At 42.4% G+C, this 18,485-nt stretch overlaps 1 protein-coding gene across 1 annotated transcript in view; it reads right to left on the bottom strand.

Moving 5' to 3' along the window:
- The window catches only part of Sumf1 (sulfatase modifying factor 1), an 84,650-nt gene that overhangs the window by 50,135 nt on the left and 16,030 nt on the right, over positions 1-18,485 (bottom strand). Inside the window, exon 4 of the mRNA XM_085686817.2 lies at positions 1,155-1,237. Within this exon, the coding sequence (XP_085542943.1) occupies positions 1,155-1,237 (83 nt within the window). The remainder of the gene's footprint in view (positions 1-1,154; positions 1,238-18,485) is intronic.

Here is an 18,485-nt window from a genome sequence, read left to right as displayed (position 1 = left end):
TTGGGGTCACCACAACATGAACACCGTATAAAGGGTCACAACATTAGGAAGGCTGAGAACCACTGTTCTGGCAGATGCAAAGTCAGCCTTTCCTGAGAGATGGAGGAAGTCAATGGCACTGAAATCACCGGTCACTTTTTTAAGTGAACTAGACTGGCCCACTCCATACCTCATGCATATCTGAATTCCTACCAGGACACTCATTAACTTTCTTAACAAATGTTCCTGAGTAACTCAGCATCTAGTACAAAATTTTAAAAGTGTGGGGGTGCAGCCCGATGGTAGAATAATTCTTAGCACCACAAACTGAAAATGCACTCTCCTTCAGGTTTTCCTTCTTCTATTAACCTGACAATCAACTTTGGATTTGGGACAGTAGACATGAATTGGGAGCTAAGAAGCCCAGTTCTCCCCAGGTCTCCAGGGATCCTACATCATTCTACCTCAGTGTCTGTTTCTAGAGGAAGCCAGTTCAGACTGTGAAAAGTTTGATATCTGTCAAGGGGTTGTATCTCTGAAGTTGAACTTCATGTACTCCCCGCTCCCTGACTGTAAGAGCAATAACCCAGAACATGGTTGAAAACAAAGGCCTAAAACACTATCTGAAAAACAGGGTTAGGAGAACACGGTTGGAGACTGTTGGGAAGCTGAGTCATAATTGAATCCCCTCTTCATCTCCAGGGTTTAGCATGTGTCTCTATTTTTGCTTAAGATAATTACCTTCTTGTCACCCTGGAGACCTGCTGGCCGACTTGCCACTCTGGTTTTTTTAGTCATACTGTGGCTTCTAAGTATGTCATTGCAGGACTAAAGAGCGCATGGATCCTATACCCAAGGCCACCCGCTAAGACACAACTACTTATCCATAAGACAGTCTTTTCCCACATAAAGACTCATTCATGGCTAGACTGCTATTAGTAAACATGTCATCAGATTTGTGATGGTCTGTCCAAAAGAAAGAAATCTGTGAGGAGAACTCAGACAAGACAGTGGCTAGGCCTTTGCAGACATTATTTCCTGCCATCCACTTCCTTCCCCAAGCGCAGATGGCCACACTTGCCATTCACTTTACATATGAAGACAGCTACTGAGTTCTGCAAGAGCACAGAATTATTTTTGAATGAACCACATAAACTAGGCATGACCAGACTCACCTGTGCAGAATGCTGGAGTCTGGGCCCTCTGGGTGCCTCCAGTTAGCGCCTTTGACAGGTAACCACCATGGAGCAGCTGCAACCTCAAAGCAACCGAGAACAGGCCCTGTCAGCTACCATAACTCCAGAAAACACTGAACTCATATACACAGCCAAAAAGATAAGTAAAAATCTCACTTAAGGTCCCACAAGGAAGAGCTGATGCCCAGCACTCATGAGAGATAGCCCTAGCCCTCACCACAGCCATAGGAGAGCTGGCTCCAATGTTATGGGCCTAGGAGAGCAGGCTCTGCCCCTTGTTGAGGGGGCAGTCCCAGTGGCCCAGACTGACCAGCTCAGGTACCACCCAGACACACATCCTAGGCCTTGGGTTGGCCCACCCTAACAACTGTACCATCTATGACCTGCTCGAGGACACAAACGGATTGTCCTGCAGAACGATAGCTTTGGGATCTTCGCGACTTGGGGCAGGATATCCAAGAGGGTTTCAGTGAGGGCCCAATGGTTGGCCAGAGGTTTTGAACCAAACTAATGATTTATTGCAATGAACATTTTGCAGGTGGGGCAAATGGATTTACTGAGTAACACACTGCAGCTCCCAATGCCACTAGGATGAATGAAGGAGTGTAGGAAAGATGGAGGAGCAAGGTAAGTTTTTGTTTGCTTTGTTTTGAATTCACTTTGGGGGGGTCATGCTTCAGAGGTGTGTGGTGGATATACAGGGACTGGGAGGTGAGCAGGACTGAAGTGCATGATGGGAAATTTCCAAAGAGTAAATAGAGAATCAGACATATAGTAAAAGAGAAGGGGAAACAGTTAATCTTCACATTAAACATGAGGTTGAAGGTTATCCAAAGAGGGCAGGGATCAAGTAGAAACACATACAGAAAGTGAACTATGTTCAAAAGACCATAGTTCAACCTGCAGCCCAAAATTAGCTGGGTAAGTTCATGATGTTTCCTGACAGCCTTCTTCTGTGAAATGGGATCAAAATCCAGCCTCAACTAATTCAGACACCAGAGGAGGCCAAATCCAGTAAGATTACAAAACACTAAGAAAATCGTTACTAGAAACATAACAACTTTTTAGGGTTCACCAGAGTAATGAGAGTGAGAAGGGTTCCCCACTGAGTGACTGGTTAGAACCTAAAGCTTTGATGCCAATCAAAATTAGCTTTGAATTATGGCTCTACTAGTTACAGTATTTAATCCCTTCAGGCCTGCTTGCTCATTTGCAAATAGATTCAGCAGCTCTATTAGAGTGAAGAATCATAGAAAATGGGCTTAAGGCTTGCCCTTAGCAACTTAGGGTAATGACTGAGCAAGCAGTGGGGAAAGGGAACCAGTCTCACTGAGCATGGCCCTGTGACAAGCAGGCACAAGAAGAGTCACATAAATCAATCATTACTGCTAACAGTGAAGAACAGAAAGTTGGGAATGATTCTTCTAACGAAAACTAGAGCAGACTCAAGTTTAGGCCCATGACAATCGTATTCTCAACAGACTGCATTCTTGTGAGCTTGGTGGGGTGGAAGTGACAGGGACTGTGTCCCTGCTAACAGTGAACACTGTCACCGTGAACATCAACTACGCTTATTTACTTTTTCACATTAGCACAATCAAAACACTTAGGGTGTCTGCACAACAATCTGATGAAAAAGCCGTTCGCTTGAAGCACTTCAACAGAAAGGCTCCCTTGTCCTTCACCACAGCTGCAAGGCACTGCCTATGGTAGCTAGCACTCGGAAGCGGAAGGCATGGCTTCCTTCACTTCATCGGCAGCTAATCTTGGTATGTTCTGTGTGGTGCCCATGCCAGGCAACTCACTTGATGTCAAGGGAGAATGTGCACAGAAAACTCAGGTCACCCACTCTTGAATTTCAAGAAGGTAATCACATAACCCGGCCTGCCCAACTTCACTCGCAGCACAAAACACTGCTAGTGAAAGATCCTAGCTCTTAAAGTTAAAAAAAAAAAAGAAGAAGAAGAAGAAAGAAAGAAAAGAAAAAACAAACGATATCAAATCTGGATGGTAGATACTGGGGTGCCTTTATTTTTTTCTCATGCCATTTTGTATTTTGAAATAATTCTTTCACCTTTAGCAATGAAAAAGAATATAGTGTCTGTTTATATCCATTCTGCCTGCCAATGGGCATTTGGGCATTTCCCGTTTGGAGCTATAATAAATAGTAATTTGAATATTCTTCAAAGAGCGTACGACTTTGGGTAGCACCCACCTCTGCTCACTGTACTTTGTGGAAAGGGCTGAAGATTCCACATAACCCAGCTTTAGAAGAGACAACAAACACAAGGTTAGAAGAAGCTCCCCAAGCTCCCTAACCGTTCTTCCAAGGAGAATATCCTGGGGTTAGGTTCTCCATAGAAGTCCCAAGGGCTACTACAGCAGTGGCCTGTCAATCCTTTCATTATCCCTAGCTTTTCCTTGAATTCAACTGGCTACAGATACTTACAGAGGACACACTAAGTGACAGGCACCAAGCCTAGTTCCCAGATGGAGTCTCTGGGTCTCTGTGATACAGGGTAGAGCAACGACAAAAAGTAAAAAGATGTGAGAAAACAAAGAAGTTCTCCTTGCCTGGAATCTACTTGACCTTTCTTGCTGAGACAAAAACAAAAAAACAAAAACAAGAAACAAAAAACAAAAACAAAAACAAAACCCACAGCTGATATTGCCAAAACTCCCTCTAGGGGCAATTCAGGTTTGAAAGATATGGCAAAAATGCTAAAACTACAAATGAGCAGAACCATAGTAATCTTGAGTTTTACCATGTTAGCACTCCTTTCTCATGCCTACATCTTAGCTGAAAGCCTAATACAAAACAAAAAAACCCTCACATTTTAAAAAGTCTTTAAGAAAAATAAGTAAGCCAACTCGTACATTTTTACTTCAGCTTTGAGTCTTGCTTAAACTTTGTTATAAATGACATCTGTTGTAGAATGCAACTTAGAAAGCCATGGGATCATACACACCAGTGTGGCAGCCAAGCACAACTGTCCAAAAGCCTGCACCATGTCCTGGGGCAGTGTCCTGTCCATTCCCCAGATGACTTACTGTCTAAATATTCAATGAACTCACTAACTCCACTTTACTCTGGCTCATCCTGAAATTTTTTTCTGTAGTGTAATTTGGCTTCACCAGGTAGAGATCCCTAATGGGGAAGAAAACGCCTCAGGCTGGTATGGTGTTGGTACACTATTGTCACCAGGAACTATCAGAGTACAGTTTAAGATAGTTAGTATATTGACAGGTTCTTTTATACATAGTAATTATTTAATTGCAAAATTAGGTACAAAGTATAAAGCTAGTCACCTCATTTTCTTTCCATTTCCAGTATGTCTCTGAAATTCAAACTTGTATCCAGATGCATACTCAGCAGTAGTAACATGCTCATCCGTAATGAGGTTCCTGACTTCCCTTCATGCTCTCTTTCTCAGCTTTTGACTTTTTCTTTTCTTCAGTTTCACAATACTCTAGCACATCACCCAAAATGAACAAGTTTTAAATTCCTGGGCCTATAAAATGATCAGCTTCACTGATGTCCACAGAGAAACAAAAGAACCCATAATGCAGGGCATAAGGAGGAGATACTGTGACCCCAAGTCTTCGATCAAAGACCACAGAGTCCTGTTTAGTCCAAAACAGCAAGATCTGAATGCAAAGATATATGCAGGATACACAGAACACAAGTAAAAAATGCAGAGATGTGGACTTATAGAACACTACTTCTAAATAAAAATTACAAATTATTCAGCTGTCCTAAACTTAGTTATTAAAACTTACCTAAACATGAAAATGTATCACGCATTGTTATAAAGATAACCTATAGAGTATAGATCTGACTTTGTTTCAATAAAATATTTGTGTTAAAATGTATGTTAGTATAGTTAGAAGTAAATTAAAAACCTCCAGGAAAATGTACATACACTTAACAAGGTGGCAGACCAGAAGAGATGTGTGCTTTTATCTGTAATGAGCATGTATCATACAACATGCTTTATCAGCCTCGGCATCTAGACACTCTCTAGGCCATACAATCCCATCTTAGTTAGAACCTCCTGTGGAAGGCAGAATGTGTAGCAGCATTTCTGTCCTCTACCCACTACACACCAGTTGCACATCAACTGTGGCACATGCAGAAATGAATCAAAACATTGCCACATGTTCCCCTGACAAGCAAACCATCCACCACAGTGACAATCTGGAAAAGCATTAGTTTTCTGAAGTGTTAATGCATACTTCACACTGGCCCAGTGATAAATGCTCCTGACTATCTAGCAGGTACAAGCTACCTGCACTTGAAAACAGTACTACATGCTACAAGACATAAAACCTCGAGCTTTCTACCCTGTCCAGACCCCGGTTTACTCATTTGTGAAGTGAAGATGAAAATTCCCTGTGTTCCCTATGGTTATCATAAGAATTATATAACAAAATGCATACAAAGCATTTGGGTAAGGAATAAGAATCACCAAGTGTTAGTTACTAATCTCACTATTATTTATTCATGTTATTGCATGTTACAAAATCATCTTAAATTGTCTATAGAACACGTATTCCAATTAGTAAAAACCTACCACCAATAGCTTTCCAGTCTGTGTTTCATCCACCCATCAGATCACCCCTTCAGAACACTCACAGGCTGAGGGAAGTGCCCATGGGCTATAAAGTCAAGGAACAGCATGTGCTGCATCAAAGGATTCCCAAGAAGAGAATGTTATGACAATCTTTCACCACAGGCTTGCTTCAAGAACCATCTACACATAAGCCAGTCTGTTCCTTTGCAGCAAGATACACCATGGAGGGGACAAACAGGAGGATGACCTCCAAACTAGGCAAAGCCTCAGAACAAATAAGGACACTAATGACATACCAGTCCGTGAGACTGACCGTAGTTACCACTATGATAGTCAGATGAAGAGTCAAAGTCTCCAAATGACACAAGAAACTAAAGCCACTCCACAATAATTATGTTGAGACCAGGCATGGTCTTGTTCATCCTGGACAACTTGATCTGGATGAGCCAAGATATTTTCTGACTAAACTCATGGTACACTCCATTCAATGTCATGAATACCTTCTTCTTGCAAATGTCAGTTTTAAAAATATATATATATATATGTGTGTGTGTGTGTGTGTGTGTGTGTATTTAAATCATATCATCTACCCCAATCACACCTACTTCCTAGTCCTCAGAGGTCTGCCCCACCCCCACCCCTCTGATAAAGAAGAAGGAGGAGGAAGAGGAAGAAGAAGAAAAAGGAAGAGGATGAGGAAAGGAAAAGAAATAAGAGGAAGAGGAGGAAGAAAGAAGAGCAGGAGGAAGAGAAAAAAGAGGAAGGAAGGAAGGAAGGAAAGAAGGAAGGAAGGAACAATTCAACAGGTTGCATTGCCCACACAACCACTGGAACATGGTCAAACTTCCAGTGGCCAGCCCCTTAAAGAAAACTGAAGCCTTCCCCACCCATACCTCTCCATCATTTATGGAGAGCTACACTTCAGCGTCTTTATCACAGTTGTTAAAAGTTCCTCTGCAGTGGCTTTCTGTTTAGGCTGTTATCTTTTTTTTTTTTTTGGTGGGGGAGGGAGTCACAGAAGCCTTCTATGTCTCTCTTTCTCAACTATGAGTCTACAATCATCCAACTTCCTTGCCCTATACAGTCAGTGGTAGCATGGATCAAGGACCTTCACAGAGTTTCTGGCAACAGCATGAACCTTAAACATCAACATAACCCCTGCCTGCAGTAAGACCATGGAGCCAGACATGGCCCTCAGTGGCAGCACTGGACAGGGACAACAACATGGCTTCAGGTATCAGCAAAGACCACGCCTCATGGCCTTTGGTGGTAACATGTGCCACAGACATCAACATGTCTGATTTTTATTTAAATGTGTATGAGTGTTTTTCTATATGTACATCTATGCATCACGTGTGTTATTGGTACTAACAAGGCCAAAAGAGGGCATCGGATCCCTGAGACTGGTGTTACAGAAAGTTGTGAGCCTCCATATGGGTGCTAGGAATCAAACCCAGAACCTTTGGAAGAGAAACCAATGTTCCGAACTCTTCAGTCCCAAATGTCAGGGCTGTTAATTCCATGTCTTTAAAAACTTGTCTTTGAACTTCTGACTCTGCCTTGAGAATAAATGCTATTCTATCACATTTAGGAGACTTTATAAAATAAAGCAACTTTTATTAACAAACACACATAGGGAGTTATCCAGCATTATACTGCAAATGACCCTACCCCTAACACTGTTCTTTTCTGGGTGTTTTGTTTACTGAGTAGAAGCAGCAATGAGGACAGGCTGCCATAAAAACATAAAAACCACCTCATCCTAAGACAAGAAAGTCTCTGTTGGATGTGGTTGTCCACCTACACGTTTGTTGCTCAACCAAGACAACCTCAAGTTATAACACTGCTTTATATTCAAGGGAAAAGGCTTTAAACATGACCTAGTTCTCCTCAGCCATTTCCATAGCAACTGCCTTGGGTTTAAGTCGAAACAGCTGTACCAGCCTGCTAGTGACCAACGGCAATGAAAACAGAACCCATGCCCCCTCGAGAAATGGACATCAGAGAGCAAAGACATGGTTTCCCACCTCTCCCGTGGGACATAGCCAGACGTGTAGTAAGAAGGAGGAAGGGGGAAAGAGCAAAATGCCTTTATTCTTGCCAGAGGTGGTAAATTATGCTTCTTATACACACTCAGCCCAGAATAAAACCCACACAGTAAAAAGATGAAATACTGTGTAATTATGCACATTCAAGTCTAAAGATGTCAAGCTCACAATTTTACAACTTCTCTCTCAAAAACTGAATGCATTTAGACAAGCAGATTAAAAAGTCAGAGGTTTCTTGAAATGTAGTATAAACATGACAGCAATCCTTATAAAAACAGCCAGGGAGAATTTTTTGACTGGTACCAGCGAACAATGAGAAACTGCAGATCTATTCAAATTCACAAAGTATAAATAAAACTGAAGGAATACCTAACTAACAACTGGCAGTATCAAATGGAACAGAGATCATGGTAACTAAACTGTCTCTATGCTTAGCAACACAAACTCATTAGAACAGGCTCTAGTAAAGGGTGGAGACAAAATCATCACCACAGTAGAAATGCAGTCAGGTCAGACGAATGACTTCTAACTAAATCCTAAGATAGGGACCTTGATGAGTTCATAGGCTGCATGCAAGAGAACAATGCTTGTGTTTTCAAACAGGACACAAATATTTTTGTTATGTAGGGTGAAACTACAAAATTTTTAAAGACTTTTCGCTTCTGTTCTTAGTGAAATTTCCAGTCCTGGACCATTATCCCCACAATTAGTATACACGACATTTCAGGTCTTCACAGGTAGACTGGAAACTTGCAGGGTTGGACATTATAGGCAAAAAGAGAGAACGGCTCAAGGAACACACGCATTCGGTGAAAGCTGAAACTTGATCAATTTTACTCTTTCTCAGTTAAAATGTAGATAGACATAGGATATGGTACTGATTTGGATGTTTTCTTAAAAGGAATAAGAAAAGAAAGCACTGTTTTTAAAAAACAAAAACCTTTAAAAAAAAAACGAAAGCCTTTAACACTGACAGAGGGTGCAATAGGTGGCCTATGCCCCATCTTTACATAATCTGAGCGCACTCAGCAAAATCCTGTATCACATACACGCAGACCATGTAGATTTAACCATAATGCCCATATATGGTAGTTTGAATGAGAGGGACGCCACAAGCATATATATTTGAATGCTTGGTCCCTAATTGGTGGAACTATTTAGGAAGGATTAGGGCATGTGGCCTGGTTGGAAGAGGTGTGTCACTACGGGGTAGGCTTTAAAGTTTCTAAAGCCAGTGTCATTCACAGTTAGCGCTCTCTCTTTCTGTTTGTCTGTCTCTCTCTGCATGTCTGTCTGTCTGTCTCTCTCTGCCTCTTACTTGCAAATAACGACTTTCAGCTACCATTCTAGTGTCCTGCCCTTCCCGTCTGCTGCCTACTGCCTATCTGCCTGCCTTCCTACCTATTGCCTATCTGCCTACCTACCTACTGCCTATCTGCCTACCTACCTATTGCCTATCTGCCTGCCTACTGCCTATCTGCCTGCCTATTGCCTATCTGTCTACCGACCTACTGCCTATCTGCCTGCCTACTGCCTATCTGCCTGCCTGCCTGCCTAGTGCCTATCTGCCTGCCTACTGCCTATCAGCCTGCCTGCCTACCTACCGCCTACCTACTACCTATCTGCTTGCCTGCTGCCATGCTCGCTACCATGATGATCAGGGACTCACCCTCCGAAACTATAAGGCCCAATAAACTCTTTCTTCCATAAGTAGCATCAGTCATTGTTTCTTAGCACAGCAACAGGCGAGTAACTAAGGCACAGTATGACCATAACATATAAATTAATTCTATGTGGAGGGCTGTGGGTGCAGTTTCATGGTAGAGTACTTGCGTAGTGTGTATATAACTCTGAATAACATGAAGCCTAAAAAATAATCATCTACAGAAAATATGCTTGAAGGTTATTTTGAAAATTCACTGAAATACTGCCTCTCTCACTCTTGTCCTTGCTTTTGTTCTTTGACAGTGCTGAGATCAAATCCAGGGACACACGTGTGCTACCACTGAGCTACATCTCTAACTCACCCTTTTCTGATGTTGTTGTTTTATTAGACAGGGCCTTGCGGTATTGCTCAGGCTGGCCTTCAACTTGTCATCCTCCCTCTGCCTCCTGAATGCTGGGGTCACGGGTGCACTGCAGCCCACTGTTAATTTCTTATTTGCACATATTGATTTCTCTTTTTTAACTTCTTTTTGGGATAATGTTTCTCTGTGTAGCTTTGGCTGTCTTGAAACTCACTCTGTAGACCAGGCTGGCCTCAAACTCCCACCCACCCACCTCTGCCTCCCAAATTCTGGAATTAAGGGTGTGTACCACCACTACCAGGCACAAATAGATTTCTTAAAGCTGGGTATCCTTGGGCATGAGTAATCTATCTGTAATCTACCTTGTTTCTATAGGGGAGCTGATGATATAAAGACCAACATTCAGTTGGGGAAAGAAAGGTTAGACTTATTCTTTTCCTTGATCTAAGTTGAGCCTTAAAAGACCTGTGCCGGGGATGGAGAGAAGGATGAGTGATTTAGAGCACAAGCTACTCTTCCACAGGACCCAGGCTCAGTTCCCAGCATCCATACGGCAGCTCATAACTGCCTGTAACTCCAGTTTCAGGTGATCCGATGCCTTCACACAGACATGCATGCAGGCAAAACACAAATGCACATGAAATAAAAATAAATCTAAAAAAAAAAAAGACCTATGCCTTGAAAGCAATTGTAAGTGCACATTAAACAGGCATTGTTGACCCCACCTTACCTCATGCACCCTCATACTTATCAGGTGCCTTGGAACAGGCTGAAGAAAGGCAACTGTGCCCTGTTATCCTATTATATTAGGTTCTCCCCTTCCAGGATTATCACAGTTTACTTCCTGAGCCCACACCACACACTGACTCCTATGTCAAGCAAACAACTATTCTTTTCAGTAAAAGTACAAATGACAGAAGCACTTTATCTTATCCAACCATCCAGCCCTAGACTGCCCTTTCCAAATAACTCTGCAGCTCTGAACTCATCTCAACCCTGATGACAAGGCCAATATTGCTCTCCAAGGAAGAGGTGCCTTTGCAGCCAGAGAGATAGGTCTCACTAGGTCTGAACCCTGCTCTTTCAAAAACTAAATGCTCAAACACAATGCCTGCATGATAAGCTTTCATTCTGCCAGATAGGTATCAAGAACTTATTAAGTGACAGTCACTGTACCAAGGATAGAATAGTAAATACACAATTCGAAGCCAGGCATGGTGGTTCATGCCTTTAATCCCAACACTCAGCAAGCAGAACCAGGCAGATATCTGAGTTTGAAGCTAGCCTGACATATAGAGAGAGTTCCAGAAGAGTCGGAGATACACAGACGCTATCTCAAAAATAAAGAAAACAAAACAAAGAAATAAAAAACAAAACCCATGAGGCATTCAACCCACCTTACAAAATGTAATCTAGCTAAGGCAAATATTCATGAAATACCTACACAATCATGACGATAGGAGAGGTGAGGGGTACAGAGGAAGGGCACAAGGAGCCACAAGATCACAGAGAGAGCATATCAGTCTGGAATGTGGGTGAGTGAGACAGGATGTTGTCAATGGGCCTCCCAAAGGGAGTACAACTGAGATTCGACCACAGAGATGAAGGTGGGCATTCAAAACAGGTGGGCACAGCAGCCTCTAGCCAAGTGCTCTGCCTGAGTTGTCCCTGAGATCAGTCCCCCTCAACCTGCGGGGGTATGCTGAAACATTCTCTCACCCAGACTTTCCAGGATCAAAAACTGTGGGAAATTCCTCAAACAAGTGACAAGCGTTGCTGGAAAGCACAGAAGGCAACTTGAGAAAAGCAGCTGGAACTGGAAGGAACAGCATCCACTCCAGCGACCTGAGTGTGAGCAACCCACAAGGAGCATGGAAGGACAGAAACTCTTGCACAAACTTGACACTGGCCCACCAGGCTTCCCTTCCTGCACAGAATCTCTAACTAAGGAGAAATCCTACAGGAAAAAACTCACCTGACAGAAACGGGATGACAAGAGGGAAAAAGGGCAAGGAGGAGCTGAGGAAATTTACAGAGCTACTCTAGCCCAGCTAATAATGAACAACAAAAGTGACTCAGGTTCAAGTCCAACCAAAGTTACTGTAAGGACAGAAAAAGAGATACAGAAACAGGACAGAAATAAAAGCCACCTGGAAGATGAATGCATCCTTTTCCCATGGCTATAACAAAATACTGACTGCTGGGGAATAGTTAAAGGAAACCAGTTTGGATTGGGAGTATAGTTCGATGCCTGCCATGCAGGAAGCTCACTCACGTCGCCACAAACGAAAAAGGGATGTTTACATAGTAATGATTCCATGCGTGCATGTCTACACCGAGACCAGAGCAGGTGCTTTCCCACTTGCTTAACATCTTTCAGATGCAGTTTCTCACTGGCTTATCCATGTGGCTAGGGTGGCTGCCCAGCAAGCCCCAAGAATCCTTCCGCCTGCTTCCCCACTTCTGGAATTATAGGTATGCACAACTGAAGCCAGCTTTTTCACACGGGGTCCGGGAATCCAACTCAGGTCTTTGTGCTCGCAGACAAGCATTTTACTGACTGGGCCATCTCTCCAGCCCAGACTAGCTCCTTTACAACTCTTACAAGAAGAGAATCAAGTCCCTTGGTAGGCAGCATCCCCAGCACCCCCTAATTACCTCCTAATAGGAAAGGTTAAGGTTTATCTTAATAGTCTACTTAAATTCTACCACTTCTCCACACTACCATATTGCAACTAATCTTCTAGTACAATCACATCAAACCACAGGAGAACAACAGCTCTCGTGTGAGCTCTTACACATGCTCCGGTGCTTTCCCACACACACAGACAACACGCTGATCCAAAATGAAGTAAATAATATTCATAAAATTATAGACAAAGGAGCAAGTCATAATTCACAAACATACAGTTGCTAAAGTCAATAAAGTACTATAAATTAAACAAAAAGTCATTTCACAAATATTACTTCAGAGACCCAACAGACAAAATGAATATAATTTTACCTTAAGGGAAAATAAAGACAAAGGTAATTCAAAAAATAAGTAATAAGCATGATCAGAAGGTATGCCTTGATAGTACAGTGCTTGCTTAACAGCACAAGATTCTAGGCTTGACCTCACTACACCCCCACAAAAAGTACAATAATCTACAAATTAAGGCTCCAAAAATGGGGAGGGAGCAATAAAGACACAGAAAAGCACGATAAAAACAAAAACAATAACAAATAAAAAGTTCTGATGTTTAACCCATAATGCTGAAAATACAGATTGAAAAAGCAAACCTGTAACTGAAAATGCTGACCCCCATTGAGTCGTGCCACAACACACTTACAGAGCAAACACCACACACTAAAAAGGAAAAAACACTAGAACACTCAGGCAAAAACAATACGCAGTTTTCCAGGAAAAAGAAAACATAGCAGACTTCTCAACAGCAAGACTTTATTCCAAAAGAAAACAAAGTGTGTAAGACAGTCAAGAAAAACAAATGCAAACCAGATATTTCCTCTCCAGCAAAACTGACCTGAGAGTTTAGAAGTGCCTTAACAAGAAGCTGCTGCCAACAAACAGATGTGAAGGAATACTGTTCCCACGGCCACTTCCTGAAGAAGCTAGCAGAGACTGAGCCTCATGAATCAGAAGGCTGAACAGAAACTTCCTTTTAGAACTCAGTCTAAGGAGTTAAAAAGCAGAACGCACTCCATGTGGCGGGGTCCAAGTTTCAGTAACAACATGAAGTGGTCGGACTGTCTTAGAGCTGGGGGTGAAAAGGAAACCACAAGGCAGAATCTGAGTTTGCTTTAACCTGTTCTCAGTCATCACAGAGCTGATGCTGGCACTGATGTGTGATCCTGGATGAAGTCCTGAGTTGCTGTGGGCTATACCCCTCTGCCCCTGTCCTGAGAAACAGGATATAATATAGAACAGGCTAAGTTTAAAACCCAGAAATGAAACTATCAACATGAAACTGTGCGGTATCTTATTTAAACTCTGCCCGTTGATGAAACAATGCAGCGGCACTGAACACATACACACTCACACACACACACACACACACACACACACACACACACACTCCTCTATTGAGTTGCAGTTGTGATCTGAACAAAGAACATTCTTCTAGTCTCACTGGCTTGAACACTTGCTCCCCAGCTGGAAGCACTGTTTGGGAAGCTACTGAGCCTTTAGAAGGTGGAGGCCTGCTGGAGGAAGTATAACACGGGGGCAGGCTTTGAGAATTTTAACCTGGTCCCACGTATTTTCTCTCTGTTTCCTGAGTGCGGATGCAGTGTGATCAGCCAGTTTCCTGCTCCCAGCCACCATGCCATAAAGGACTCTTCCCTCTGAAACTTTAAGCCAAAATAAAGTCTTTCTCCTAAGCTGCTTTTTGTTTGGGCATTCTGTCCCAGAAAGAGAAGAGAAACTAGTACAGAAACCAGGGCTTCTTACAGCAAAGCTAATACCGGACTGGGGTGGGACCGATGCTATTATCAGAAAAAGTAAAGGAGCCAGAAAGAACTCCTAGGCTCAGTTCAAAAGGACCCAGAACAAGGTTCCTTTATGGGCCAATGAAAACAACTTAAAATTAGACAGTGGGGATGGTTGCCCAACTCTAAAAATATACCAAACCAACACTGAATTGTACACTTAAAAAGGTGAATGGTACAATACATAAACCACATCTCAATGCAACTGTTTAAAGCAAGTGGAGGGAACACAATAGGGCCTATGTGAACTTGAAAAGGCATCCTGTGCTCAAAAATAGCCGTGTGGCCTTCAAAAAAGATCATGATTCCAAGTGAATGAAATATATAACATGTTTAAATCCATGAACTTTAAAAATTTTAAGTATGGTACTTACATATAGATAGATAGATAGATAGATAGATAGATAGATAGATAGATAGATAGATAGATAGATTTGCATCAAAATTATATAGAAATAAATACATATATGCACAATGAATATACATAAAATTGGTGTAATCAGCCAACAAGGAGAGGTTGTATCACCTGTCACTTCTGGCTGTGAACTACAGATAAATAGGGTAATATTTTCTGGTTCCTGTGCTGTAATTATAGCACAGGAAACTCAGTGAGGACACACCCTCTTTTACAACTCCCTGTGAAAATATAATTATCTTTAAAGGAAATTTGGTTTGGGGTGTCTTCTGTTTCTTTGTTTGAAGTGGGGTCTTATGCAACCAAGGTTAGTCTTGAATTCACTATGTAGCCGAGATTAGTACTGATCTTCTGATGCTCCTGCCTCAACTTCCTAAGTGCAGAAGCACACTTTCAAATGAGTGCTAACATGTCCAACTTAAAAAAAAATATTATTAATAAGAAAAGTGCTTTCTCTATTTATCCTACACTGGGGCAACGGGAGCTAGAAAATCACTACACTGAAATGTGGTATGTTTGAACACCATGTGTAGTTGATGCTTGTAAAAAGTAAGAAAGGTAGAGACACTGAATAAATTAAATTGTATCAGATACTCCCGAAAACTCATACCCTGAAAAAAACAGTAAAATAAAAAGGAAGAAATAAAATAAAATTTTTATTCTTGTTATAGATTTCATTCACTTGGAATCATGATCTTTTTTGAAGGCCACACTTTGCTATTTTTGAGCACAGGATGCTTTTTCAAGTTCATGATCTGGTGAAATAGATCAGTAGTAGAGTGCTTACCTAGCATGCCTGAGGCCCTCCATTCCATCCCAATCACCAGTCATCAGTCAGAAACACATGCATGTGCACATACACACACATGCACAAACACACACACACACACACACACACACGTACACATATACATACACACATGGGCATGCACTACTGACCACACACCAACCTGGTGGTATGTGGAAGGTATATGAAGCTAGCTACCTTTTAAGAGTAATAAGTAACCAATTCACTTCTTTCCATGTTTTATTTTATGTGTGTGGGTTTTTATCTCCATGTATGCCTTGCACTATGTGCATGCAGTGCTCTACAGGGGCCAGAAGAAAGCATCAGGTCCCCTTGGACTAGAGTTATAGACCATTTTTTAGCGGGTGTGCTGAGAATTGATCCTAGGTCCTCTGGAAGAGCAGTCAGTAATTTTAACCACCGAGCCACTTCTCTGACCCTCTAATTCTTTTGTTTGTTTGTTTGTTTTTTGAGAGAAGGTTTCTCTGTGTAGCCCTGGCTGTCCTTGAACTCACAGAGAGCCACCTGCCTCTGCCTCCTGAGTGCTGGGATCAAAGGCGTGCCCCACCACGCCTAGTTTTTTATTTTTAAAGCTGGTGAAGGAGTAAGCATTTACCTATCATTCTTGTATAGCCTGTACCAATGATTAAGAAAACAGTAAGTGGAAGGAACCACTGATGCGGGAGAATTGTCTGTATTCTGTCAATCATATTTTAATAAAACGCTGATTGGCCAGGCAGGCAGTATAGGCGGGTCAACCAGAGAGGAAGTAGAGGCGGGGCAATGAAAATAGAATAAGGCTACAGAGGAGGAAGGTCCCACCGCCATTCCTGCGCAGACCACCGAAGAGGCAACATGTAAGCTGTCACACTGAGAAAGGTACTGAGCCCATGTGGCTAACATAGATAAGGATAATGGGGTAATATATGTTATAAGAGTTAACAAGAAGCCTGACCTAATGGGCCAATCAGCTTTATAACTTATAGAGATCTCTGTGTGATTGATTTTCCTTGGGGCTTGCTGGCTTGTTGGGGTACTGGGCGGGACAGAAACCCCAACAAGCCAGCCCCCTCATGCTACAGACCACCACTTTGTGAAAGGTTCTCCATCAATAAATTAAAAACAATTAGGCTCCCATCATCTACACTCTCAATGACTTCATGGACACAGCCACTGAGCACAGCATCAGCTGATACGACAAAAAGGATGAAGAAGCAGACACGAGCTGCTTTATGTTAGAGCTGTGTTTCTCAGCTTCCCTAAAGCTGCACCCCATTAACACAATGCTTCATGTTGCGGTGACCCCACCATAAAATTATTTTGTTACTACATCAGGTTGACTTCAGGAGGTAGATGAGACAGTGGGAGGTGACCTGGAATCACAGTACCTCTCATGCAGCTGTAGGCCTCAAGTCAAAAGAAGGGCTCATTTAAGCTGGAATTTTGCTACTGTTATGAATTGTAATTATCAGATATGCGTATCCAACATGTGACCCCTGTGGGGCTTGTGACCCACAGCCTGAGAACCACCGTGCTAGAGGAAGCCAGCACTATGATATTCACGACACAGGTACACCATGAACTTGGTCATACTTCAGAGCTCAGCTAGCATCTGCAGGGAATGCAGACCAGCTGTCAGTCAGTAATTCAGACTGGGCAAATCTACAAGCTTAATGTTCTATGGTCTTCGGAGGGTAAAAATTAATGAGAAGACAAGTGCAGGATGTGATGGAAAGCAGATTAGTAATGCCTTGGACAAGCGGTTCTTTAAATGGACAAGATTACCCCTAGGTGATGAGAGTAAAATAAAAGGCAAGGAAGAGCTCACTTTACAAACCAGGCCAGGGGCTACTTTAGGGACACAATGGATGTGATCAGTGTGACACACACTGGGGGCGGCTGGGGCAGGTGGCAACTCTAATTCCTGATCTGAGTGATGGGGGCAAGTGTGCTCCAGCTTACGATAATGGAGTAACAGTTAAATCAGGTGACTATCTGTATTTGTGGTTTACTGGACAGCAAAAGAATAGGGAAATTCATACCACTGGTGCAAACTGGAATGAATAGAATACAATCCTGAAAACAAGCACATAAAAATAAATGCAGTTACTAGATTTTTACCACCTGATACAGCTTCCGCAGGGTCCCTATGTTGTAAACAAACTAATGTCAGGTGGTAAGGACAATCCAGAACTCAAATAAGCCCTTCTTTTGACTTGAGGCCTACAGATGCATGAAAGGTACTGGGACTCCAGGTCACCTCCCCTGTCTCATCTACCTTCTGAAGTCAACCTAAATTAATTTCACGGACATCTCAAATCCTATTTTATGGAAATGTGAGGTCTAGTGAGTGAAGACAAGTAAGGCCAACAAAAGAGATGGGATGAAGCTCTCCCAGGCCATCAGCAGACTTGCTTTACTCATCCAGCCCTTTCAAAACAACCTTAAAAGGTTTGCTTTTCCATTATAAGCATTTAAGCAGGAGGCCAACCCTGCAGCCAGGTGAGAGGTGCTCATCCTTACCCTAGCTACAAGCACACACACTTCATTATGACTCAGGGCACCTCTGCAGCCTAGCAATGCTCCATGTCTGCCTTCACGCCTAACGCATTAGTAATTCCTAAGAGACACGACACCCTGCTTCTGAAAGGCAAATTACAGAAACAGGAACAGATGGGCTCCTTCATCTGAACCCCGTGTCTTAAAACAGGAGCCACACCCTGAGCTGCTTGCCAGGTCATCATCACTACCCTGAGCTGAACTCAATCCCATTAGAAAAAAAAAAAAATGGAGGTGGGGGATCGGATTGTATAAGAGGCGATATTAGCTGGCAATGAACAAACTGGTATTTTATGGATAATCATACCTTTTAAACATTTACTAAAAACAAACATGAAAAATGTCCTGACTCACCAGAATACAATTTTACAATCTGAGACCAAGACAATTTCATTTCCCCCACCCCAAGTTG

Source organism: Myodes glareolus, chromosome 3, assembly GCF_982192425.1.
Source record: "Myodes glareolus chromosome 3, mMyoGla1.1, whole genome shotgun sequence".
Taxonomy (NCBI): Eukaryota; Metazoa; Chordata; class Mammalia; order Rodentia; family Cricetidae; genus Myodes; species Myodes glareolus.
Note: the sequence above shows the minus strand (reverse complement) of the source record. Positions and strands in the feature narration are given on the sequence as shown.